This window comes from Delphinapterus leucas, chromosome 7, assembly GCF_059928025.1.
Source record: "Delphinapterus leucas isolate spDelLeu-1000000601 "Yukka" chromosome 7, BTC_Dleu_Yukka2, whole genome shotgun sequence".
In the NCBI taxonomy this organism is placed as follows: Eukaryota; Metazoa; Chordata; class Mammalia; order Artiodactyla; family Monodontidae; genus Delphinapterus; species Delphinapterus leucas.
Window position 1 is genome coordinate 53,003,013 of NC_143135.1, and position 26,340 is coordinate 53,029,352.

The 26,340-nt window shown below is 39.2% G+C and overlaps 1 protein-coding gene across 2 annotated transcripts in view; it reads left to right on the forward strand.

Moving 5' to 3' along the window:
- Window positions 1–1,367: 1,367 nt before the first annotated feature.
- UVRAG (UV radiation resistance associated) overlaps window positions 1,368–26,340 on the forward strand; it is a 323,849-nt gene continuing 298,876 nt past the window's right edge. The window contains exon 1 of one of the 2 annotated variants that reach the window (XM_022593856.2): window positions 1,368–5,218. In XM_022593856.2, coding sequence (XP_022449564.1) covers window positions 5,102–5,218 — 117 coding nt within the window. In that variant the 5' untranslated portion in view covers window positions 1,368–5,101. The remainder of the gene's footprint in view (window positions 5,219–26,340) is intronic. The other variant, XM_022593855.2, reaches the window with a different exon arrangement.

The window sequence follows — 26,340 nt, forward strand, 5'->3', positions numbered from 1 at the left end:
TGTTTAATATGGGTGAGTTATAAGTTTCCCTCTAAGAACTGCTTTAGCTGCATCCCACAGTTTTGGTGTGTTGTGTTTTTGTTTCATTCATCTCAAAGTTTTTTATAATTTATCTTCTGATTTCTTTGTTGACCCATGGTTATTAAGAGTATGTTGGTTAATTTCCATGTATCTAATATTTTTCCAAATTTCTTTTGTCATTTATTTCTGATTTGATTTCATTATGTTCTTAGAACATACTTTGTATGATTTCAACCCCTTTTAATTTACTGGGACCTTTTTAATGACCAAACATATGATCTATCTTAGAGAACATTCCATGTGCATTTGAGAAAAGCATGTATTCCGCCTTTGTTGGTTGGAATGTTTTATAGATTAGATATCTATTAGGTCAAGTTGGTTTATTGTGTTGTTCAAGTCTCCTTTTCCTTGTTGATCTTCTGCCTAGTCGTTTTATCCATTACTGAAAGTGGGGTATTGAAGTAACCAAGTATTGTTGTTGAACTGTTTATTTTTCCCTTCAATTCTGCAAGTTTTGCTTCATATATTTTGGGACTCTGCTCTTATGTGCATATGTTTATAATTTTTTATCTTCCTAATGAAGTCACCCTTTTATCATTATAAAATATCTTTATCTCTAGTAACAATTCTTATCTTAAAATCAGTTTTGTGTAGCCTGTATTAGTATAATATAGGCACCCCAGTTCTCTCTTGGTTACCATTTGCATGGAATATCTTCTATCCTTTCCCTTTCAACCTATTTGTGTCTTTAAATAAGAAGTGTGTTTTTGTAGACACAATAGTGTTGGACTTCTTAAAAATACATACAGTACTTCTACTTTCTGCCTTCTGATTGGAGTGTTAATTACATTTAATGCAATTACTAAGGTAGGATTTACATCTGCCATCTTGTTATTCTTTCTCACCTTCCATTCCTGCCTTCTTTTGTGTTAAACATGTATTTTCTAATATATTATTTTAATTCTCTTGTTGTCTCTTTTACTGTATATTTTTGAGTTATTTTCTTCATGGAAGAAAATGAAGATTACAACTAACATCTTAATTTAAAACTATCTAGTTTAGATTAATACCAACTTAATTTCTCCATCTTTTAGGCAGGCTGGCCTGAGAGAAAAGAGGGGAAGGCCACACATAGGAATGGTGTGATGGGTTAAATGCTGCCCCACAAAATAATATGGACATGTCCTAATCCCTGGAACTTGTGAATGTGACTTTATTTGGAAAAAGGCTTTACAGATATAATTAAGGATCTCAAGATGAAATAACCCTGGATTATCTGGGAGGGCCCTGAATCCTATGACAAGTGTCCTTAAAAGTAAAAGAAAGGAGAGACACAGAGAAAGGGGAGAGGCCATGTTAAGGAAGCAGGGACTGGAGTTATGTAGCCACAAGCCAAGAAACAACTGGAGCCACCACAAGCTGGAAGAGGCAAAGAAGGATTCTCCTTAAGAGGCTTTGAGGGATTGTAGCCCTAACACCACCTTGATTTTGGACTTCCAGCCTCCACACCTATGAGAGAATAAATTTCTGCTGTTTTAAGCCAGCCAGTTTATGGCTTAAACTAATACAAACAGTGACCTTCAATCTTTTAGAGGGGTTGTGCCAGTGGATGGCAGAGTCTGGTCTTCTTATCCGTGAAACATTTCACTTTACTTGGGGTAGGCTGCAAATCTGACGCTTTTTTCTAATACTTCTGAGAAGGTGGGAGAAATTCTCACTTAATGGGTTATAATGGGATCACTAGGAGGAGAAAAATAGGAATTTCCCCCACCCCTTGGCTTCAACCACAATTTTTATGACAAACTTCTGCCCCATATATATTCTAAACTTCTTTTGCGTAATCCTGTTTTTCTTCCTTGTAACCTCTTTTTCAAGCTATTTTTCACCACTTATTGCTTAGGGAGTTTTGGTTTGTGTATTTTCAGCTCATATTTTATCATGCATACACACAATTGTATCTCCTACACTTTTTACATAACATTACAATGCCCTTACGCACATTTAAAAAGCACCTTTTCTCATTTCTAAAATACCAAATGATTTTTGAGATTTCTAATTACTTTTGATGAAAACCAATACAAAGTATTTTTTCCTCTGATTAAACACAAATGATGTAGTTTTAAAATTTCCTGTATATGATATAGAAATATATTCTGAGAAAAACATGACTTCACTGTAAAAATAAAATTTAAAATATACGCTATAATACTCTTTTATTAGAGGCAGTAAAATGTAGGTAGGATTAACAACATTGGAGTTAGACTACTTTCAAACCCCAGCTTAAAACTCAAAACATGTGACCTAGGGCAGGTGACAGAAATCTTGCTTTAGGTCTCTAATCTCCAGCACTGTGGTGAGTGTACACATGAACTGCTTACAACAATGCCTGGCACAGGGACTTCCCTAGTGGCCAGTGGTTAAGAATCCGCCTACCAATGCAGGGGACACGGGTTCGAGCCCTGGCCTGGGAAGATCCCACATGCCGTGGAGCAACCAAGCCTGTGACCCACAACTGCTGAGCCTGCGCTCTAGAGCCCATGCTCTGCAACAAGAGAAGCCATGACGATGAGAATCCCACGCACCACAATGAAGAGTAGCCCCCACTCGCTGCAAGTAGAGAAAGCCCGTGCACAGCAACAAAGACCCAACACAGCCAAAGGAACAAACAAACAAACAAAAAACCAAAAATGAAAAAGAAAAAAAAATGATAGGTAGCATTTATTGAACACTTAGGAGACTATTTCAGTTTTCTGCCATACCCCTAGGGGTGAGTGCCAGCTCTCCTAGGGTTTGTGGCATGTAGGTGGAAAAGTCTGAGAAGTGTTATTTACCTCAGTTCTGTATATCTGGTGTCTAGTAATCTGCCTGATGCAGAGTTGAACCTCAGTAAAGGCTTGTGGAAAATCGCTCCTGCTCTCTGTGCTGGAACATCCTTTCTTCCCTCCCTGCCTGGTGAACTCTTATTGGTCTCTCAATACCCGGGTTAAATGTCACCTCCACTGTGAAATGTGACTGTCTTCTCTGGCTCCCACAGTCCCTGGACTTCTTCAGACCTAGCACTAAGCCCCTTGATTTGGGGCTTCTGGCCTCTAGAGCTGTGAAAGAACAACTTTTAGTTGTTTTAAGCTAGCCAGTTTGTAGTAATTTGATACAGCAGCCTCAGGAAACTAATACAGCTTGGAAACAGACAAATGTTTTCTGTGAAATTCCACCAGATCTTGGAACCAGGTGTTTGGGATTTCTCAATTACTCCCTTCTCAGCAAACACCTGACTGCATACCCTAGGCTCTAGCCATGTGGAACTACTCAACGTTTCAGAATAGGAGACGGTGTGACATACATATTAGCCAGCTCTGGGATCAGATCCAAAGTGTCTTCAGGCTTTCTGAATACCCTAGAAAGATAGTATGCTTACCTTTTATTAAAATATTTTTAGTGCAATTATTATATACCAGGTCCTGCACTGGGCACTATACTTAACATTAATTTACTTAATCCCCACAGCAACCTTGTTACTATTTTACAGATGGGAAAACTAAAGCTGAGAGAGGGAAACTGGCTTGCCTAGGAACATATAACTAGAAGGTGGCAGAGCCAAGATTCCAAAAGTTCCTGATTCCTGTTGTGTCTGACTCTAAAACACTGTGTTCTTTCTGCTAGGTCAGTCCAGGTGGTGGAGAAATTCAGTCTAAGGGGGAAAAAGGCAGATCATTATTCTTCAGAACGACTCAATGATATTTATTACAGAAGCAATTGCTATAAATGCTATCACTATGATCAAGGAGGTCTTCATGGAAGAAGTGGCATTGGAACTGTGCCTTCACTTCAAAAACACATGTCCTGATTCTCTGCGAGGCACCGGGAATCCAGAGATGAATCAGACAAGGTTCTTTTGCTTGAGAAATTCAGTGTGTTAAGTTTGTGTGTTTGCAGGAGGGGTATGTGTGGCTGCACATGTGTGTTACAAACTTATTAAAAGACAGTAGAATGCAATAGAATAATCAGGAATGTAGTAGAGGCAAGTTTCCTAACTCAGGGTCCCAGAGTGTATCTGAGAAGCCTTTTGGGATCCCAACCCCAGGTGAGATTTGATGGGTAAGTAAACGTTAGTCAGGAGGAGAAAAGTAGCAAAGGCTTTTCAAGAACAGCATAAACACCCCACTCACAGAAGTGAAACAGTGTCCCGAGGTGCCTGGCTCAGCCTACCAGTTAGTGGAGTGTTAGGAGGGGCGGGGACTTGTGGGTTGGAACTGGTCGTGGGTGGAGCTGGCAGGACTGCCCGACAAGTTTCTGGTCTTGGTGCATCCTGCGTGGTGGTTTTCTGGCTAACCATAAAGTATTCCTTTTCAATCCTCACACGTGGACAAGAGTCCCTCAGGAAAAGATTACTCTGGGAAACTGCAACTACAGACCGGCCACCACCACCCAGCTGGCGCCAAATGCATCCCCGCCCTCCAAGGGAGGCCGGTTACCATGGCAACTAGGTCAGGGCGGAAGTGGCTCCCAAAACTGACTCTCACTAATCAGGTGACTCTCCTGCCTTCTGCACGTGACACCAGAGCCCAGGCGCAAGGTCTACCTAATCAGACTCCGCCCCTCTTTTCCTTTACTGACAACTGACAGCGACCTCGAGCAATGGTCCTTGCGGCTCCCCCAGGAGACCCCGCCCCGTGGTAGTGGAAGAACCAATTAGACTGGGAAAAAATGAAGCAACGCCCCAGGTTTTACCTCCCCTTGACAGACGCAATTTAGGCCATCCCTGGGTTCCTCCGCCCCCAGCCTGTTCCTGCCGGCGATAGACAGACCTTCTGACCAATAGCGCGTCCGTTTTCTGTGATTGGGTCCCGCCCCCGTGGGAGCTGAACCAATGGGCAAGCCAGCTCTCAGCGGGTGGTGGGGGTTGCACTGCGGTAATATGGCTCTTCCTTAGCCAGCGGCGGTGGCCGGCGGTGGGGTAGAGCGGTTCTGCCTCCCGGGTGGCTGGTTTCTGGGCTGCAGGGGCTCAGCGGGTCGTGACTAGGCTGTGGTGGCGGATGCCGGAGGAGCGCCGGCCCCGCCGCTTGGCGGCTCCCGGGTCAAGATGAGCGCTTCAGCGTCGGTCGGGGGACCGGTCCCCCCGCCGCCCCCGGGCCCGGCCGCCGCGCTGCCTCCCGGTTCTGCCGCGCGGGCCCTGCATGTGGAGCTGCCGTCTCAGCAGGTAACCCCGCGGGCTCGCGGCGCTCGGGAGGGGCCGGGAGGAGGCCCATGAGGGGACCCCGTGGGCGGCGGGCTGACCCTGTACCGGCCGGGAGACCCTGAGAAGTGACCGGGAAGAACTCTGAGGACCGAGGAGGGCTGTCCAGAGGTCTTGGGAGGGGAGGAATCCAGGGATGGCCGAACCTCTGGGGGATCCTCGAGTCCCAGGAGACATCCCGTTACAGGAGATGGGCTGGGAAGAGGCGGGAAGGGACCCAGTGAAACTCCCTGGGGGCCCTCCTGTCCCACTCCGTAGGGAGCTGGGGATTCCCTGGCGCAGACCCTCCCCTTTATCCCTCTTGGGAAGGGACCCGGGGAAGCCCCGGTGTCCCAGGAGAGACGGCGGAAAGCGCTTTTCCTTTCTCAACTCACTGAGTTGCTGACAAACCAATTGATACTCTGTGCTGCAGGCGAAGTGAGAAGTCTTTAGGGTTTCCAGCATTTACTTTTAATCTCTCCTTATTATGAAGTACTCCCTTAAACTCTCAAGCAAAATCCTTTGGGACTTTGGGTTTCCTTCCTAATTGTCCGACCCCCAAGGAACGGATTTTAGCAATTTGAGGGGGGGGGGTCTACTGCATTCCGTCAAATGAGTATCCGTGGAGGCACATTTGCTGTATATATTCATGTCTTCCCCCCATCCTTTAGCAAGGCATAAAGGGCTTCTTGGATCCAACTTGGATCCGTCCACATTGTAAGCGGATAATAAAGAGAGAACACCGAGTTTGGGGACCTGACAAAATTCTTTGTATCACCCACCTATCTGTAGAGTACTTCTTCTTTCCTTCTCTCCCTTGCCTTCTTGCTCTCCCCCAAGAGGAGACTTTGCAGGAGCTTTAGCATTAAAGAGACGGAAAGAAAGTACCTTTCATCTTCCCGCATCCACGAAGAGGACCTAAGAGAATCGGTCAGTCGTTGAGAATTCACCGTGTTGGGTTTGTGCCAAGTGCTCAGCTGGCTGGTAGTTGATTTAACCTCACAACTCTGGGAGGTAGCTGTTTTTATTAGCTCCATTTTGTAGTTCAAGAGACTGAGGCTTACGTTTGTAAAATCGCTTGGCCAAAGCCTTGCCATTAGTGAGTGGTGGGGCGGGCTTTCAGAATCCAGCCTCTGACTGTAGCCCCAGCACGTGGTTGTTGTGCTGCAGACTTGAACAGTCTTTTCTCCACCATCTCCACACAGGACAGAGTTCTTTCCTACCCTTCCTCCAACTTCCCATCCCTGTCTTAGTACTTAGGAAAGAGTCAGATGGAAGAAAGCAGAGGCTGGGGGCAGAGGGGGGATGGGCAATGGGATGGATTTGAATACAGGAAAGTGTGGGGATGTGGGGACCCCTAAAGGGAAGGAGAGCTGGAGATCAGAGCTACAGTGGTGGCCATGGAGCTGAGTTGTTTGCAGAAGCAAGGGCTTTCTGTGCGGTAGAAGAGGATATAAAAGACTGGGGTAGCATGGGCCCTGGTTTTGGGGCGCTGTTGGGAAGAGAGTTTGTGGAGGGTATGAGTTTGAGGGTACTGAAGTTTGGATTGTATTTGCAAGGTGCTGGGGGGAGAGTGAAAGTCTGGTGGGAGAGACTAGCCTCTGGAGTGAGCATTAATGTGAATTTTCATGTGTGTGGCGGGAGGTGGACTGTGAGAGTGGATACTGGGAGAGGCAATGATGGACACTGTTACAGGCATCCTGGAGAAATCCTAAAGGAGTCAAGAGCCAAAAGGGGTTTAGTTTGGGAGAGCTTTGGGAAAGTGTGGGATTAGGAAAGAGAAAGCATCATTTGTTTCATAGAGCCTGTTCTCTGATAACAGTTCCCAGTTTAACATTGGGGGAAATAATCCAAACAAACTGTCCGTGGAATAAATCCAACTGCATTTGTAAGCGTTTGTCCAAGTTTTGGATTTGTGCCAAGGGATATATAGTGGCTTAAGTGTACGGCTGAATGCTCTGTGATCGCTGAGTATGGTATTTACAGCTTTCTGGGGGTATCATCCTTCTTGAATTCTTGGAAGGCAGCCTGTATAACAAAAGCACTTTACTTTTGCTCTTGACATTAATTTCGCTTTCTGGGTCAAAATGCTCAAGTTTTTAGGATATAAATATATACCATTTAAAAAAGTAAACATTTTTATTAAAGGGTTATCTGTACACAGTGAAGTGTACCAATTATTAGTACACAGCTTGATGAATTGTCACAAAGCAAAGAAAGTTATGGAAGTACTACCCAGATTAAGAAGTACAAAATTATTACCATCCCAGAAGTCCCCCTCATGTTCTCTCCCATCTCTACTTTTTCTTTGTCTCCAGAGGAACCACTATTCTGATTTCTAACATAAGAGAAAAGCTTTTGCCTGTTCTTGAACTGTATATAAATGGAATCACGCAAAATGTATTCTTCTTTTGCTCAGTATTGGTTATGAGAATCAGAGAATGTGTGTGTGTGTATAAAAACTTTTTTCTTTTAGCATTAATTCTCTTTTTTTTGCCTGTGGCTTTTGCAGAATTTCAAATGTTTAGATAAATTGGAAATCCAGTTAACTTTCTTTTGAGTAACACTTTGAAAATTGTGTCATTTTAATAGATTCCATGCTATTTGATAAGATGTCAATATTTCTAAACAGGTAAACAAACCTTGTTGATTTAGGATTTCTACGATAAAGTTGATTATTTCAAAGCATAGATTCAATGGTTTCTCCCCGCCACCCCCAGCCTGTTTCTAAGGTAGGGTTTTTCAACTTCAGCACTGTTGACATTTTGGGTGGGTAGGTGGGTCTGTAAGATGTTTTGTCACCTCCGTGGCCTGTACCCACAGTATACAGCAGCACCATCTCAGGCCTGACAGTCAAAAATGTCTTTAGATGTTGCCAAATGTCTCTTAGGGGGCAAAATTACTTCTGGTTGAGAACCGCAGTTCTAAGGTATATTTTTGTTTTAGGATAGAGAGTACCCCTGCTATTATTTACTCATTTATTCCAGTCTTCATTAAGTCCCATTGATTCTAGTGGCTGTATTGTTTAAAATATTAATTTACTGTATATTAGTTCCAAAAGTATTGGACTCCTCCCTACCCCCAATCTGCCTCCAGAAAAAGGTTTATTTTGTTTTGGCTCAAAGAAAGCCCGCAAAACTGTAAGACCTAACTTATTTTTCTTATTTTAATCCACTTTTCTTAAAGAAAAAATTTAGTTAACACTGCATAACTCCTGAACCTTTACATTTATGAGTACTAACTACAGTCCATAATATTATAGCTACTTGATTATGTCAAATGGGACTACTACTTAATTTTGCCTCCTTTTGCTTCTGTAGGATTTTGCTTTACCTGTAATTTAAGCCTGAACTGGTCACACATTTTGAAGATTGTTTTTGCTCTTTAATTTTTGGTTGAGGTTTGTAATTAACTAATGAATATAAGCTCATCTGAAGAATAACTTTGGCATTTTGAAATAAAAATTGTGTTTTTTAGTTGCGGTATTTATTATGTCCTTAAAAGTTTGACAGCATTTCTTTCCTTCCCAAAGGCTTCCTTCTTTGAGTATAACCTAACTACATTTCTCAGATACTCAGAGCTGGGGAGGCTTTTTAGTGATTTTTTAGTGACCCTTTTTGGGTCACTACATACATAAACACATAGTTTTGCATGCAGTTATAGTCCTAACCTAGTTTAATCCCTTCCATTTAAAAAATTTTACAATTCATTATTATTTTTCTTAGACAGTTGTCATCAGTATACATACATCTGCCACATTTTTGTATAATAATGTTTAGTTATGTTTGTTTAACCCCCAGTGGTAGACTTTTGGACTGTTTCCAGTTTTTCTGTGTTATTTTGTTGCAATGAATATCCATATACAGGTATCTTTGAAATCATTCACTCAAAGGATATTTACACGTACACATGTATACATATATACACATATACACACACACACACATATAACCTACATACACATATACATATTTTTTGTTATTTAAATTTGTATTTCTTTAGTTATCAGTTATGTTTTAGTAGCTTCATTTATTGTATGCCAAACACTGTGCAAAGTATATGAACTCTATCCTTACACAACCCTACGAGTTTCAATATTTTTGCATAGATTTTTATAGCATTTTCATTTCTTTTGTGACTTGCTTGTTCATGTCCCTGGCATTAATTTTTCTGATTACTTGCTCATGTTTTTTATTCATTTAAAGAGCATTTTTCTTGTCTTTTTATGGGAGGAGGTAGGGAATATTAGTGCTGTTAACCTTTATCTCCCTTGAATTTTTAAAAATAGACTTTGTTTTTTATTTTATTTTATTTTTCCTTTTGGCTGTGCACACAGCTTGTGGGATATTAATTCCCCAACCAGGGATTGAACCCGGGCCCCCAGCAGCGAAAGCGCAGAGTCCTAACCACTGGACCGCCAGGGAATTCCCTAGACTTTAATTTTTAGAACAATTTTAGATTTACAGACAAATTGAGAGGATAGTACAGAAAGTTCCCATATACTCTATACCCATTTTTCCCTATTTTTAACATCTTCGTTAGTATGGTACATTTGTTACAATTGATGAGTCAGTACTGATACATTATTATTAACTAAAGTCTATATTTTATTCAGATTTCCTTCATTTAAAAAATTGTGGTAAGATATACATAATATAAAATTTGCCATTTAAATCATTTTTAAGTATAATTCAGTGGCATTAGGTACATCCTCAATGTTGTGCAACCATCATTACTATCCATTTCTGGAATTTTTCATCATCTCAAACAGAAACCATACTCATTAAACAACTCCCCATTCTTCCTTCCCCCAGCTCCTGGTAAACTCTGTTCTACTTTATGTCTCTATGACTTTGCTTATTCTACCATCTTCTTATAAGGGAATCATACAATATTTGCCCTTTTGTGTCTGGCTTATTTCATTCAACATAATGTTTTCAACATTCATCCATGTTGTAGCATGTATCAGACTTTCATTTCTTTTTAAGGCTGAATAATATTCCATTGTGTTTATATACTACATTTTGTTTGTTCATTCATCTGTTGATGGATCCTTAGTGTTTACGTAATACACTTTTTCAGGATCCCATCGTGCACATCACATTATATTTTGTTCACCTATCTCCTTAACCTCCTCTTGGTTGTAACAGTTCCTCAGACTTTCCTTCTTTTTGATGACCTTTATCGTTTTGAGTACTTCTCAGGTATTCTGTAAGATGTCCCTCTATTGGAATTTGTCTGGTGTTTTTGTTTTTTGTTTTTTGTCTGATGATTAGATTGGGGTTATGGGTTTTTGGGAGAAAGGCTGGAGAAGTAAAGTGCCATTTTCATCCTATCATATCAAGTGTGCATACTATTAACATGGCTTATCACTATTGAAGTTAACCTTCATCATCACCAGTGCAGTTGTGTTTGTCAGGTTTCTCTGCTGTAAGGTTACTTTCTCCCACTCATCCCTGCATCCCTCCTTCCTCTTTGGGAGGAAGTCGCTATGTACAGTCCACACTGAAGGAGTGGGGATTGATACTCCCCCTCCTTGAGGGCAGAGTATCTACATAACTTACTTGGAATTCTTCTGCATAGGAGAGTTCTATCAGTAACCACTTCCTTTTACAGATGAGGGATCTAAGGTCTGGGTAACTTTCTCAAAGTCACAAAGGGTGTCATCACAGGGACTGCAGTTTAGGTCTTTGATTCCCACTTTCCGTAGAGACCTATTCTTTTCAGAGTCTGGTGAAAAACAAAAGCTTTAAGTTATCTCAAGGTTCGAGACCATCACGCTTTTTATTTTATTTCCCACAGCACCTTTACGTAGCACTGTGCTGATTACGTAGTAGGAACTCAGTACGTTTTTTAATTTTAAAATTTTATTTGTATATGGATCATTCCTTTGAAGAACTTAACAGTCTAAAGAGAGGAAGGAAATGGGATTGAAACACATATAAGAAAAAAATGGTAGAAGCACAAAAGCTTTCTAAAACTTAATTTAGCTGTATGGGATATATATTTTTCCCTTACATGTTTCTGTTTATTAGATGTCTTACTTCTGTCAGTCTGATTTAATTATCTTTTTATTATGTGTTTAAAAGATTTGTTTCGTTGGCAAGGCCACTGAAGGCAGAGAGAAGGCCGTATCTTATTGGAAACATATGCCCCGTGCAATGTTATGTATATTTATTCCTTCCACAAATATTTGTTGAGCCCCTTCCTTGTGACTCTAATAAAAAAATAGTGTATAGCTGTGTTGTATAGCTATACAGTAAAATGATGGCAATTTTTGAGCTGTTTTGGTTCTTGTAAACAAATCGGTGTGAGGAAGCTTCAGAAACAAAGAAAATATCAGCATCCTAAAATCATTATTTTTACGTGATAAAATGCCATTAGGAATTTAAGGTTTTTCAATTTTTTTTTGGGTGTGTGAAAATGTTTAGTTTTCCTTTGAAAGGAAAAGCTATGTTCTTATTCAGTGTTAACTTTAAAATTTCTCTACTGGGTCGCAGTTCTTAACTTTGCGGCAGAAAATTCAGAAGTGAAACCGACTGGAAATAGAGCCAGAGAAGAATTGAAACTAGTAAGTTGGGCCTGAGTGAGTAGTAAAATGAAAAAAAAAAATTAGGTTTTCATAGTTTCCAAATGTATATTTTTGATAATCTGTGTATTTTCATCAGTAGACATATTACTACTGGGGGAAAAATACTTGTCATTTTTAATGTGCTTGAATGAGTGCAGATACAAACTAGGGATGTTTTAGAAAAATTAGACAGATCTATATTAAGAGAGGGTTTGAAACATTTTAGGTTTTATACTTTGTTTTAGGTTCAATGGCATCAGTAACTTCTCAGTTAAAGTTTTTTAATGTCTTGTATCTTAGGAGTTGTGTTCTTAGATTATACATGTAGAGGAGCACGTGGAGAATGGAAACTTGACATTGGAATTTTTTCCAAAACCTATTTCATATTATACTGTTTTGGTTTAATATTATATACCCTTGTTTTCCATCTTATTTTAAGATGGAAGCATGAATTTTGAATCATAGAATTTTATAGATGCAAATTCTGAAGCCCTCAGAGGTGAAACTATTCTCCTGGCCAGAGACTTGGTCCCTCTGTTTATTTCCACCCTCAGGGAGTCAGTAAAGAGTATTAATTTAACAAATCTGAATTGAGTGCCCTGCTCTTCCGGCTGGTGGCAAAGACCTGACCAGATCCTGCATCTCTCATGAGCATTTATTTCACTGTGCTTGGCTTGGAGTTTTGAGAATTTGTTTCTTAAACTTATCTCTGGGCTTTGACACATTATCCATACAACTTTGGGGATTTTAGGCTAGAATTAAAATGTAGGAGAGACTGTATTTTAAACTTCTCTTTTCAGGCTGAGCTGTCAGACTCCATCCCCTTTCCGCCTGTTATGGTATGTATTAGTGAAACTTTGGAATGTCCCTGTGTAATGTGAGTGATCAGTCTTCCTGTTTTGTTCCTGTCTATCGTTTTTTGAATATCCCACTTAAGAAGTCCTGATTCTTTACCGCTTCACATTTCTGAAACAGCAGCCATCTGGTGATTGTGGGGTTTTTGATGTGAGGAATTTTATTTGTGTAATGTTTGATGCTGATTGCCGTAGACGTCATTTACTAGTAATGTTATCAGTCATTGAAAAACTGGAGTCAAGTGCATTTATTGGTTGAGAAGCTGAGAAAGCTGAGTATTAGAACCCAGCACTTAGGAATCTCTGTTTGCTGGTCCACTGAAATATCTGGTACTTTTTCCCACCATGGTTTTTAGAATGTCCTGCAAGATGCAGTCAGGCTTTTTTGAAAATAATGAGGAAAACAAGGAAGCTGAAACTGACAGCTGCCTTTGGCTTTTGTCAGTAGATTCCTGGGTGAGAAAAAAAGAGAAGACACAAATGAGTGAAAGGTGGAAATCAGACTTTTATGGTCTATTTTTTTCCTGGAAAAACTTGGATCTCTTTTAACATAACTATATTTTTTTGACTAAGGGCTTAACTGTGAGCTACATGTGTTCATGTTAACCTATGTCAAAACTAGTTCTAAGTGCAGAAGTGGAAGAAACTGACTGAGTAATCCGTTTATTCAACAGATATTTATAAAGTACCTCCTTTGATTTATGTTAAGCACAGGATTAGCAACTTTATGTCTTGTTTCCTCCAACCTACTTAAGTCTTTCAGAGGATATGAATTATTTCCCGTCACAATTCCAGTCTTTTTTTTTTTTTTTGTATAAGAGCTAATACAGGAAAACTACACTTTTTTTTTAACACAACATGAAACTAATTTAGGAGTATGAAAAAGCTGTGTTTTAAGTCTCGCGGCATGTGGGATCTTAGTTCCCCGACCAGGGATTGAACGCGTGCCCCCTGCCATGGAAGTTTGGAGTCTTAACCACTGGACCACCAGGGAAGTCCCTAAAATGTTAATATAAGGGTATATATGAAAAGCAGCAACATGGGAAAGACTTTCTAATTTTTCATTCTGAAAATAGACCAGAAAGCAAGATAGGCAGGTAGGCTGCAGGGTGCTCATTTCAGGTATCGGATATTTTACAGGACTGTACTCATTACAGGATAGAGTTGGTCCCATCACAGCACTGTACATGTAGTAGGTATTTCAAGCTTGTTTTAATGAATTGACTAAATGGAGTTTTTCCTACATGCAAGGTATTTAATATAAATATAGAAATAAAGAACAGTTGTCCCAGTGCCCTTGAGTGACTGGTTTACATTTGGTATTCCTTTATTTCTACCAAAAGAAATCAGTCTGATTATTATATGGGGACACTAGAATTGCAGAATTTCTTAGTTGTACATTAGCTGCATTTTTGATATTTTATAAACTTGGATGTTTTAAAACTACCTGCAAATTACTAAAAATCGTTGCTCACTATTACTACCTTGTATTTTCAAGAATAGGTTACCTTATCAATGCCCTCTTCAATGAGCTAGCAAAATATGCAGTGCATTTTAGATATTATATCAAAAATAAAGACAAAATAAGTTGGTACTTAGAAGTAAACATAAAATCTGTTAAAAAATGGAAAAATTTAATTAATTGATATTAAATTTCTGATGTGTACCAAATACTGCATTAGACTCTGGTGTACTTCTTTCTCTAACTTCTTTTATTGTTGGAGTACCAGAAAATCTTTGAATACGGTTTTATAATTTCTTAAAAGCAAATAATTTTTTCTTTTCTTTTTTTCTCCTTGGTTGTGCCAGGTCTAAGCTGTGGCACGTGGTGGGCTCCTTAGTTGTGGCATGTGAACTCCTAGTTGTGGGATCTAGTTCCCTGACCAGGGATCAAACCCAGGCCTCCTGCATTGGGAGCGTGGAGTCTTAACCGCTGCACCACTAGGGAAGTCTCTGTCCCTAACATTTCCATTCCACAAGTATTGTGCTCAACTCTGTTCTACACTATCATTTGTTTAACAGTTTTTTTTATTTTTGCGTTTCTACCATGTATACCACAGTGGTGAAGAATATGTTTTCTAGAGCCTGATGCTTGGGTTCAAATCCTGGTTCCATTATTTCCTAGTTGGCAGTCTGGAAGTTACTTAATCTCTCTATGTCTCAGGGAGGCTCAGATCAAATGGGCATAATAGCACCTACCTTGTAGGGTTGTTGAAAGAATTATGTGGGCCATAAATTTGCCTAAAAAGGTGCTTGGTACGTAGTAACTGCTCAATGCTCACTAAATGTCTGCTCTTGCTACTATCATTACTACTACTACTGCTGCAGTTTGTCAGGCTCCGAGGATACGATAAATAAGGCACTGTCCTTGCCCTGGAGGGATTTATAATCTAATGGTTAAGGCAGCTATGTCAGCAGACCATTTTAGTGTAATATAAGAGATGGTTTGAACTAAATGCTGAGGTGGGAAAGAGAAGGAAAAGCATTCTAGCAGAGGGACCAGCTTGAGCAAAAAGGTAAGTAGGTGTAAAAGCGAATGGCAGATAATTATGTGAGGCTGGAGTTTAAGGATCTTGGAGGAGGATGGTGGAAACAAACGAGCTGGAGAGGTATAGTTTGGGATTAGATTATGGAGGGCCATGTGTGCCATGGTTTGGAATTTGGACATTATCCTGGAGGTAGAGGGGAGGACTGTCTTTTTTTTTTTAATAGACTTTATTTTTTAGAGCAATTTTAAGTTCCTAGCAAAAATGAGCAGAAGGTACAGAGATTTTCCAAGTACTTTCTGCCCCTGTACGTACATAGCCTCCCCCATTAGCAGCACCCCACACCACAGTCATACGTTTGTTACAGTTGATGAACTACATTGACACATCATCATCAGCCAAAGTTCACAGTTTACATTAGGGTTTACTCTTGGTGTTATACATTCTCTGGTTTTGAACATATGTATAATGACGTGTGTTCACCAATATAGCATCACGCAGAGTAGCGTCACTGCCCTAAAAATGCCTTGCGCTACACCTACACCCTGCGCTACATCTACAACTCCCTCCCCACTAGCCATGGATGAAAATTGTTCCACATCCTTGTTAGCATTCGGTGTGGTCAGTAGTCTGGATTTTGGCTATTTTAATAGGTGTGTAGTGGTATCTTGTTTGTTTTAGTTTGCATTTCCCTAATGAAAAATGATGTGGAACATCTTTTCATATGCTTATTTGCTGTCTGTATATCTTATTTGGTGAGGTGTCTGTTAAGGTCTTTGGCCCATTTTTCAATCAGGTTGTTTTGTTTTTCTATCATTGAGTTAAGAGTTCTTTGTATATTTTAGGTAACAGTCCTTTGTCAGATGTGTTTTTTGCATATATTTTCCCCCATGGCTCGTTTTCTCATTCTCTTGACATTGCCTTTCAGAGAGCAGAAGTTTTAAATTTTAATGAAGTCTAGTTTATCAATTATGTCTTTCATGGAGAGTGTGTTTGCTGTTGTATCTAAAAAGTAGTTGCCATTCCCAAGGTCACCTAGATTTCTTCTATGAATTTTATAGTTTCGCGTTTTTACATTTAGGTCTGTGGTCCGTTTTGAGTTGGGTTTTGTGAAAGGGTAAGGTTTGTGTCTAGATTCTTTTTTTGTGTGTAGAGGTCCAGTTGTTCCAGCACCATTTGTTGAAAGACTATCTTTGCTCTACACCTACACCTTGCGCTACATCTACAACTTCCTCCCCACCAGGAGTGAATGAAAATTGCTCCACATCCTTGTTAGCATTTGGTGTTGTCAGTATTCCGGATTTTGGCTATTTTAATAGGTGTGTAGTATTGCCTTTGCTCCTCTGTCAAAGATCAGTTGACTATACTTATGTGGTATAAGTTTCTGAGCTCTCTATTCTGTTCCTTTGATTTACTTGTTTATTCCGTTTGTCAGTATCCACAGAATAGCTTGCTGGAATTTTGATAGGGATTGCACTGAATCTATAGATTAAGTTGGAAGGAATTGACATCTTAACAATATTGCATCTTCCTATCCATGAATATGGATTTTCTCCATTTATTTAGTTCTTCTTTGATATCTTTCATTAGAGTTGTATAGTTTTCCTCATGTAGATCTTGTTCATATTTATACCTAAGTATTTCATTTTGGGGGAGTATAATGTAAACGGTATTATGTTTTTAAATGCAAATTCCCTTTGTTCATTGCTGGTATATAGGAAAGCAATTGGCTTTTGTAAATTTACCTCGTACCCTGCAACCTTGCGATAATTGCTTAGTTACAGGAGTTTGTGGTTGATTTTCTCCGATTTTCTACATAGATGATCATGTCATCTGTTGAACAAAGACAGTTTTATTTCTTCCTTCTCAATCTCTATACCTTTTATACCTTTTCTTGTCTTATTGCTAGTACAAGCTAGTACCTGTTTTTCTTTTCTTTTTTAAACTTTTTGTTTAGAAAGAATTACAAGCTTACTGAAAAACTGCAAAAATAAAACTTGTACAAGAATACCTTTATACCCTTTACCCAGAGTCATCTATTGTTAACATTCCATTTGCCTTGTCATTTGCAAGCTATCTCTTCCTAGGTCTATACAGATATAGATAAGTTTTTTTTGTGTGTGAATCATTTGAAGTTAAGTTACATACATCCTGACCTTTTATCCTTAGGTACTTGAGTATGTATTTCCTAGAAGAGGTATGTTCTCTTTTATATCTGCAGTATAGTTATCAGTTTCAGTAAATTAACATTGATATAATGCTTTTATCTAATCTGTGGTTCATAATCTGTCAGTTGATCCCATAATGTCCTTTATAGAACATTTCTTTTCTCCAGTTCGTGATCCATTCTAGAGTCAGGTATTGCATTTAGTGGTTTTATCTCTTCTTTAAGGTAGAACATTTCTGCAGCTTTTCTTTGTCTCTTTTTTTAAGGTCAGTGTCATTATACAGATAGACCCCTTCCTCCCTTTTTAAAATAGACTATTCTTCATTTTCTGTTTACCTGATGTTTCCTCATGATTAGACTCAGATTATGCATTCTCTCAATTGGAATTTCTTTTTCTTTTTTTTTTCATTTTTGTGGCCATGCCGCATGGCACATGGGATCTTAGTTCCCCAACCAGGGGTTGAACCCGCACCCCCTGCATTGGAAGCTTGGAGTCTGAACCACCGGAACACCAGGGAAGTCCCTTCAATTGGAATTTCATGTGTGGTGATGCGTCCTTCATAGGGTATCACTTCTGGAGGCACATGATGTCCATTTGTCCCTTACTGGTGATGTTTATTTTGGTCACTCGGTCAAGATATTATCTGATTTCTCAACTATATAACTCTGTATGTGTGTGTCTGCCCTTGAAACTAACTAATAAACAGTCTGTAGGGAGACACTTTGAGATCATAAATATATCCTGCTTCCCCCGCCACACCCCCGCCCCAGATTTATCATCCACTGATGATTTTTTAAAAATTATTTATTTGGCTGCGCCGGATCTTAGTTGTGGCACACGGGATCTTTAGTTGCGTCATACGAACACTTAATTGCGGCGTGTGGGATCTAGTTCCCCAACCAGGGATGAACCTGGGCCCCTGCATTGGGATTGTGGAGTCTGAGCCACTGGACTACGAGGGAAGTCCCCATTGATGATTTTTGTCTGAGGTAATCTTGGCTATCATTGTGGTAAAATTATGATTTCCGAGCTCCTGACACTCCCTCCACATTTATCAGTCTGCCCTTGGCATTGTACTGTGAGAGCAAGAGGATAGTTTTGAGGAGAGACTGGCGGTGAGAAGAGTCATTGAGAAGGTGGTGGGGAGAAGGCTGCTGATGAAGTTTCTAAATAAGGGGAGACTGAGGCCTAAGCTGTGAGGCAGTGTGAGATATTCATTCATTCATCGTTCCGTTATTCCTTCAGCAAACATTTATTGAATATCCGTGTGGCTGCGCTTGGGATAAATGGATGGTTTTGGTTCTTAAGGAGTTTATAGTCACTGGAGGCTACAGAAAGGCCGAGAGTGGTGACAAAATAGAAGTGCTATTAAGAGGCATATATAAACTATAACTTTAATGTGTATGTTAAATATAACATATACATAAGGCTGCTGTCTTATGGCACTGTGAAATATCTAATCTTGCCCATGGTTTACTCATTGGTTCATCCATCAAACACTTACTGAGTATCTACTTTGTGTCAGGTGCTAAGTGCTATGGGTAAAAAGAGGAATGAAACTTGGTTTCTTTATTTAAGGCTCACCCCTCCTTTGGGGGTACACAGCCGTATAAACATAGTTGATAAAGCATGATTATGAGCATGTTGTGCTAAGTACTGTGATGGTGGCATGTATATAGCATAGTCATGGCACAGAGGGGAGAAATTATCATCTTGGTTTAGGGTAGTGGATGGGGCAGGGTGGTCAGGAAGGATGTCTCAAAAGTGGAGATTCTGAGTTGGGTCATGAGGAATAATTTGACATTTGTCTGCTTAATTGTAGATACTTATTTTAGTCCAACTTTGTGATTACCATTTGCTGTCATATTTTCCTCCAGTCAAGATTCATGGCTCATTTTCACACACTACTGCAGAAATATCCTTTAAAAATGATTCATGAATGAATTTTCCACTCTTACCCTTTTATCTTTTGTCATGCTGCCTTGTGTTTTTAGTAGCTAATGTCTTTAAAACCATTCTCATAGTATTTTTAGCCACAGTAGTTAGAACCATCTCCCCCACTTAACAGTGAGAGAATCAAGACCCAGAAAAGAACAATGAATACCCAGCTATTTTGGTTCTAAATTCGGAGCTTTTCCCACTATCTTAGTCTGTTTGCTTCTTGGATTTAAAAAACAGTTTTCCAGTTTCACCTTTGTCTCTACCTTCACAAACCTGTATAGCTCGGGTTAGGTGGATAGATTTTGAACCTACAGGTAAACTGACCACTAAAAGCTGAGGCAACCTGTAGGGTAATAATTGTTGCATTATTGAACTACCTTATGCGCTAGCACTGTGTCTAAGTGCTTTGCAGTTCTTCCCTTTACTCTTCATTCATTGCAACTCTGTGAGGTAGAAGCTGTTATTAGCTCCATTTTACAGATGAGGTGTCTGAAGGTTAGAGAGATTAGTTACATGCCCAAGGGAAATAGCAGAGCTGGGACTCAAACCTAAGTTGGCTAAGTTTATACCACAACACAAAACCAATGTTTGGTATAACTGGAATAAATAGCTCACAATCTGATTTTGTTCTGAAGCACATGCCCTTTGTTTTTTCTCAGGTTGACTTAATTGAACTCAGTTTGTAGCTGGGAGTCTCTGGAACTGTTTACCCTAGTGCTGCAGTGTACTGGCTGTTGCACAGGAGTTAGTCCTCATGTTGTGGGTGGCTTAATCTGCCCCTTCATCTATTTCCTTTGTGGCTGAGCATCTATAAAAGTCCCATATTATTGGCTCTTAAAAAAGTTAAAAATTCTTGGTGCAGATGTGGAAATGGGGCAGAGACCAGGGCTCTTAATTTTATTGAATTTATGTAGGAGAGGTAGTCAGAGGTATTTAGTCTTCCATTTCATTGTGTAGTTCCTGGCACATCATGGGTACTCCAGAAATGTTGAAATACTTTGGTTTGTTAGGGTACAATGTATAGGAGAGAATTATGAAGACATGAGGATGTTTGTGAATGTTGCGAGCTTATTGAGACAGATTGGGATTGAAGATGGTACTGGAAAGTAGATTTAGGGCCTTTGGATTTATTTAGTAAAGCTTGATTGTAATGGGAGGACCTCATTAGATAAAGGCAACCTGGGTTATTTCTGGGGCAAAGAGAAGGCGGGGGGTAATGGGAAAGAAATAATGGAAATGAAGACACAAAGATTCTAATTTTGCTAATCTTGGTAGGTTTTAAAAATAGAGTCTCCCTGAAATCAGTATGTTAACATTTCATGCATAATGGGGAATATCCTGGCGGTCCAGTGGTTAGGACTCTGCGCTTCCGCACGGATTCAATCGTTGGTTGGGGAACTAAGATCCAGCAATGCCATGCAGCTTAGCAGGGCCCCCCCATCCCCACCCCCGCAAGCAGCCAAATGCATAATGGCTTGTACTTGTTTAAGGAATTGTATAGAGATTACTATTTGTGAGCTCTTGTTTGCAGAAGAGGAAGTTGATATGTGTATAAGAGAAGAAAGCTGGTTTTTACAATATAAACAATAGCTTTAGGGAAATGAATGAAGAGTGTGGAAAGGAAGAAACATATGCCAGAGATAACTGTGAAGAAAGGATTGATGGGCTGCTTGGCTGATTAGAAATGGGAGTAGGGGCATGGGACATCTGCCAGGCAAAGATGTCTCAAAGGTTTTGAAACAGGGTATCTGGGAAGCAAATACATGGTGTACATGCACACATGTACACATAGCCTAGGAGATCAGGCCTGGGTGCAAACCTTGATTTTGCTGCTTACTAACAGTGTAAACATGGGTAGGTCCATTTACTTAGGACCCCAATTTTATTATCTAAAAAATGAGTAAAATGGCTTAGACTAGTGCTTATTAAACTCAAAATGTACATACAGATTACCTGGGGATCTTGTTAAAATGTAGATTCTGATTGAGTAAGGTCTGTAGTGGGACCTGAGAATCTGCATTTCCAACAGGTTCCCAGGTGATACTGGGTAGCAAAGGCTTAGATGACTTTCAAGATCCTTTTCAGTTCTGTAATTCTATAATTCTATTTATTGAATGTTTGTCCTTTGGAGATCTGTTATACTCTTGTGACTTTATTACCTCTATTTAGATAGATGAATTCTAAATCTGTCTCTTTACTTCAGATTAGAAATGCCTAAACCAATTCGTCATTTTACACTAACCACATCCCTTTCTTGACATCCCTATTTCTGTTAATACTTTATATTTCAAAATACTTTACAGTTTTTCAGAGCTTTTATGTCCATTATTTCATTTGATCCTTAAAATAACCCACAGAGGTAAGCATGCAGGAAATATCTCTGTTTTATGGAAAGGAAAACAGGCTCAGAGAGACTGAGTGGTTTGCCCACTAGTGAGTGGTTAGAACCACCCTTGAGTTCAGGATTATTGACTCTCTTACCACTATGTCACACTGCTTCTGGTAATGACTATCACAGATACCTGGGCTTAAGGGTTGGTTGCCATCTCTGTTTTTTTAAATATTTAAATTTAGTTTTATTTTAAAAGATAGGTAATATATTCATGTGGATCACAATTCAAAGGTTAACATAAATGCACAAGTGGAATTTCTGGGTCAAAGAATCTATGCATTTGTAATTGTGGTAGGTATTGCCACATTGCCATCTTAGAGGTTTTACTAATTATGCTTTTTTCAGGGAAGTGTCTGTTTTGCCACTGCCTGCCTCTGAATATGTTATCAGACTTTGTGATCTGTGCCAATTTTAGTGCAGTTTTAAGTTGCATTTCTCTTATGAATGAGGTTGAGAATCTTTTCTTGTTTAAGTGCTATTTGTATTTTCTGTGAATTAATCTGTTAATATTCTTTGTTGGTTTTTCTGTTGGGTGGTTGAACTTTTTGTTCTATGAACACTTTATTTTATTTTTGGCTGCGCCTCATGGCTTGCGGGATCTTAGTTCCCCGACCAGGGATTGAACCTGGGCTCCTGGCAGTGAAAGCGCCGAATCCTAACCACGGACCACCAGGGAATTCCCATATGAACTCTTTATGTTTTAGTGAAATTGTCTTTGTTATATGAATTAAAATCTTTTTGTTAGGTTTTTTTCCTTTGATTTTATATATGCTAGTTTTTGTCATGCATAATTTAAAAACATTTTATATAGTAAATTTGATTGATTTTTTTTCTTTCTTTTTATAGCTTCAGAGTTTTATGTCATTCTTAGACCTTTGAGGTTATAAAATAATTCTTCATGGTTTCTTTTGATACTTTTATGCTTTAATTATTTACATTTGAATGTTTTTAAACCATCTGGGATTTGATATAAGGTATAGGATGTTTCTTGTATATATACATATTTCTTTTCTTTCCTTCCCTTTCCCTTTCCTGATGGCTACTCTATTGCCCTAACACCTTTATTGATTAGTTCTTATATTTCTAGAGGTCCTTTAACTCCTTTATTTCTTTTATCAATCTTCTCTTTGTCCTCAACCATATCCGTTATCTGGTTAGTCTCCCCATTAAGCCCATTTTTGTCTTTGTGCTCCCATATAGTCTCATCCTTTCTTTCTGTTCTTATTGATATTACTTTAAAACTTTTTTATTATGGAAATTTCAATGAATAAAGAAATATAATGTATATTTTATATATAAATGTGTATTGAAATGCATACATACAGGGTGGGATGTAATAAACTCCCAGGTACCTACTACCTGTTATTGGTAATAACTATCAATAACTATCACCTCATGGTAGATCTTATTTTATCTATATACCTAACTAACAATACTTGTCCTCCCTCCCTCACCCCAATTATTTTGAAGCAAATTACAGGCACGATACTACTTTTAACACTTGGACCATTGAAGCTGTCTTCTGTCTTGCAGTTTTTATCCTCCAGGTCATCCTGTGTAATTCTGTGTCTTTCTTCTGTCTTACATTTCTAAAATAACAGTTCTTTAATTAAGCGGTCTTCGAAAGTATATGTTGGACACTTTTACCTCAAACTGGCTTTTTCATGTGCCCAAACTCCAGTTCTTTAGAAAGATTACATACTCTGAAACTAGGGAATGCCATGTTTGTATCCCCACAGTTCCTAGCATAGTCTGTAAAGGAAATAACAGCAAGTAAAATAGAAGAAAGGGGAATGAGAGAGGGAGGATGAGAGAGACATACATGGAGAACAATACTGGATCTGTCACTACAAAGGCCTGTTTCTTAGAGCAGCACTACCCAGAGGAAACATGGGAGAAAAAGAGCAAGTTTGGACTTCCTATCAAGATTGGGGTGAATAGGGTAGAGATTAAAAAAAACCCCCAAAAACCAAAAAAACCCAGAGCCAAAATGTATAAGAAATGCAGGAAGTTCAGAGACATAGATAATTTTGTCTTTTCTTGTGGAGAAGCCTGTTAGTGCATAGTAAATGACTGAATTAAATTCTAGGACTTATTTGAACTTGAGTGAGAGGAGAGTCAATGTCAAAATAAGCGCTTTGGTTCCAAGGTTGTGTAATTTGTGTCAGAGAAAGTTCTCCGTTAGGAACAGGAGCTATAAAGTTTTTATGAGAGATCAGAGTTGGTGGTTTGTTTGTTTAAATCTGTAACATTGGGTGTTGGCACCATCTGCTTTCTAGCCAGCAGCATCTAGTTTTAAAGCATTTCTGTGTTCTTCAAAAGTTTTCACAGTGAGTCTTTCAGCTGGGATCAAGAGATTAGAAAAAATAGGTGATTGAGACTGCTATAATATAGAAGGGGCTTTTATATTTTTTAAAAAGATTGACCTAATTTATCAAGCTTAAATTCTTGATTTGGTAATTCAACATTTTTACCTTCCATGGAAATGTGGAAAACTAATTTTCTCCCAGGTTTGCTTTTGTTGTCCCTCAAAAAAGTGTACCAAAGTAGCAGTAATCTGACTTAACCTGGGCCTTAATTCTTCCATGCCAGTTAGCCTGGCCCCAGGCTGAGAATAAATGCCTGACCTGAAAAAAAAAATGAACAGGAAATAGGAAAGGGGAACGGTATTCAGAACAAGTTTGACTACATTTCCAAATCAAATGCTACTTTAAAACTTCTCATAACTCAGTGAGTATCTACATTAGGGGTCAGCAGACTGTGGCCAACAGTCACTGGTTTTTTATAACAACTGATGAAATAAGAAAGGTTTTGACATCGTTAAAAGGATTACAGACAAACAAAAACCCAAAGAATTTACGGAGACAGGATGCACCCTGAAAATCTTGAAATATTTACTTTCTGTTCCTTTTAGAACAACCCACGATCTACATCATTCAGGGTATATAGTAGTATTTACTTATGTGGACATTTAAAATTTCTTGTTCTTTTGTTTGTGTTTCATATTAGCACTTTGTTTTTGTAAGGGTTATGCAATTTTCCATTGTGTGAATATACCACAGTTTGAGTGGTTATTCAGTTTTTGCTTTTATAGCCCATATTTGCACACATTTTTGTGATTTGTGGAATTTCTTGGTCAAATATTATGTGCAGTTTAAAATTTGGTAATTGTTGCTAAGTCACTGTCCTTCCAAAATGGACCATTTTATATTTTCCCCAACATTATTTTCCTTACTAGCATCAACCCTGACAGAGACTAAAATGGTTTGGTTAATCAGATAGATCTCTTTGTTTTCTATTGCTGAGTAACAAACAAAAAATTTAGTGGCTTAAAACATCATCATTTATTTTGCTCATGAATATGCAGTTTGGTTCGGGCTTGGTGGGAACAGCTTGTCTGTGCTTTGCTTGATGTCATTTCTGGCGTCTGAAAGGCTGGGTACCGAAATGGTCACTTGCATGTCTGGTTATAGCTGGGATCTCTCAGCTGGGGCTGAGGAGAGCACCTGCAAAGTCTTTTCCGCTTGGCTGCTGGGCATCCTCACAGTGGGGTGACTGGATACTGAGGAAGAGCATCCTGTAAAGAGGACCAGGTAATTTTATGATTTAGCTTCAGAAGTCACGTGGCATTATTTCTGCCGTAGTCACAGGCCTTCCCTCATTTAAGGGAGAGGGAACATAGACGCCACTTCGTCAAGGAGGAGTGGCAGCATCATATTGTAAGAGAGCACGTGGGATGCGATGTATTGGTGCGGCCATTCTTTGGAAACTACAGTCTCCACAAGCTGGAGTATTTGTTTTGGTGTGCATATCTTTATGAGTGGGATTATACGTCTTTTCGTATGGTTATTGACCATTTCCATTACTTTTTTGGTGGCTGCCTTTTTGTATCCTTTGCCCCCTTTTCTATTGGACTATAAATTATTGATTATATTATTGATTTGTAATAGCTCTTGTAGACTAAGCAAATTAGACTCAAAATTTGTTTAGAAGATACGTCACCATGGTCTTGGGAGTCATAAAAGGTGTGTGGGATTATAGCTTAGTTTGGTGACGGTGGGGATTTGTGGAGTCATTATATTTAAGAAACACAGTTACTCTTGTTTTTTAAGCAAGGGGTACAGGGAAGGAGGGTGCATGATAGCCATTTCTTCCTCCTTCTGTTGGCCATCAGCCTCCCTGAGTCACTCTCCAGCAGTGACGAGGAACAAGATCAAGGACACCACGTTTCTCTTTGGTCATTATTATACCTCAGAAACCAGAAAGTTTTAGATACCAGCCAGGGAAAGGTGCTAATATTTGGGAGGAACATAGAACACCAATGGCGCACCTTACTACTGAAAATTGCTTTGGTTTTCTTTTAGTTCTGGGGTGTGTTTTGACTTGCCATCACCAAGGTTAAGGTTCAAAATTATATCAACAAAAATGGAGTGACCCACCAGAAATTACCATTTTCTAAAATATGGAGATGTTTAACAAAATAAAACATTTCTTTGTACCTTGCCTCTAAATTAGAAGGTTCTCTTCATCTACTAACCTGTTAATGGGATAAATTCTTTTTTTAAATTAATTAATTAATTTATAAAATATATTTTATTTTTGACTGCGTTGGGTCTTCCTTGCTGCACGTGGGCTTTCTCTAGTTGAGGCGAGCGGGGGCTACTCTTTGTTGTGGTGCGTGGGCTTCTCATTGCG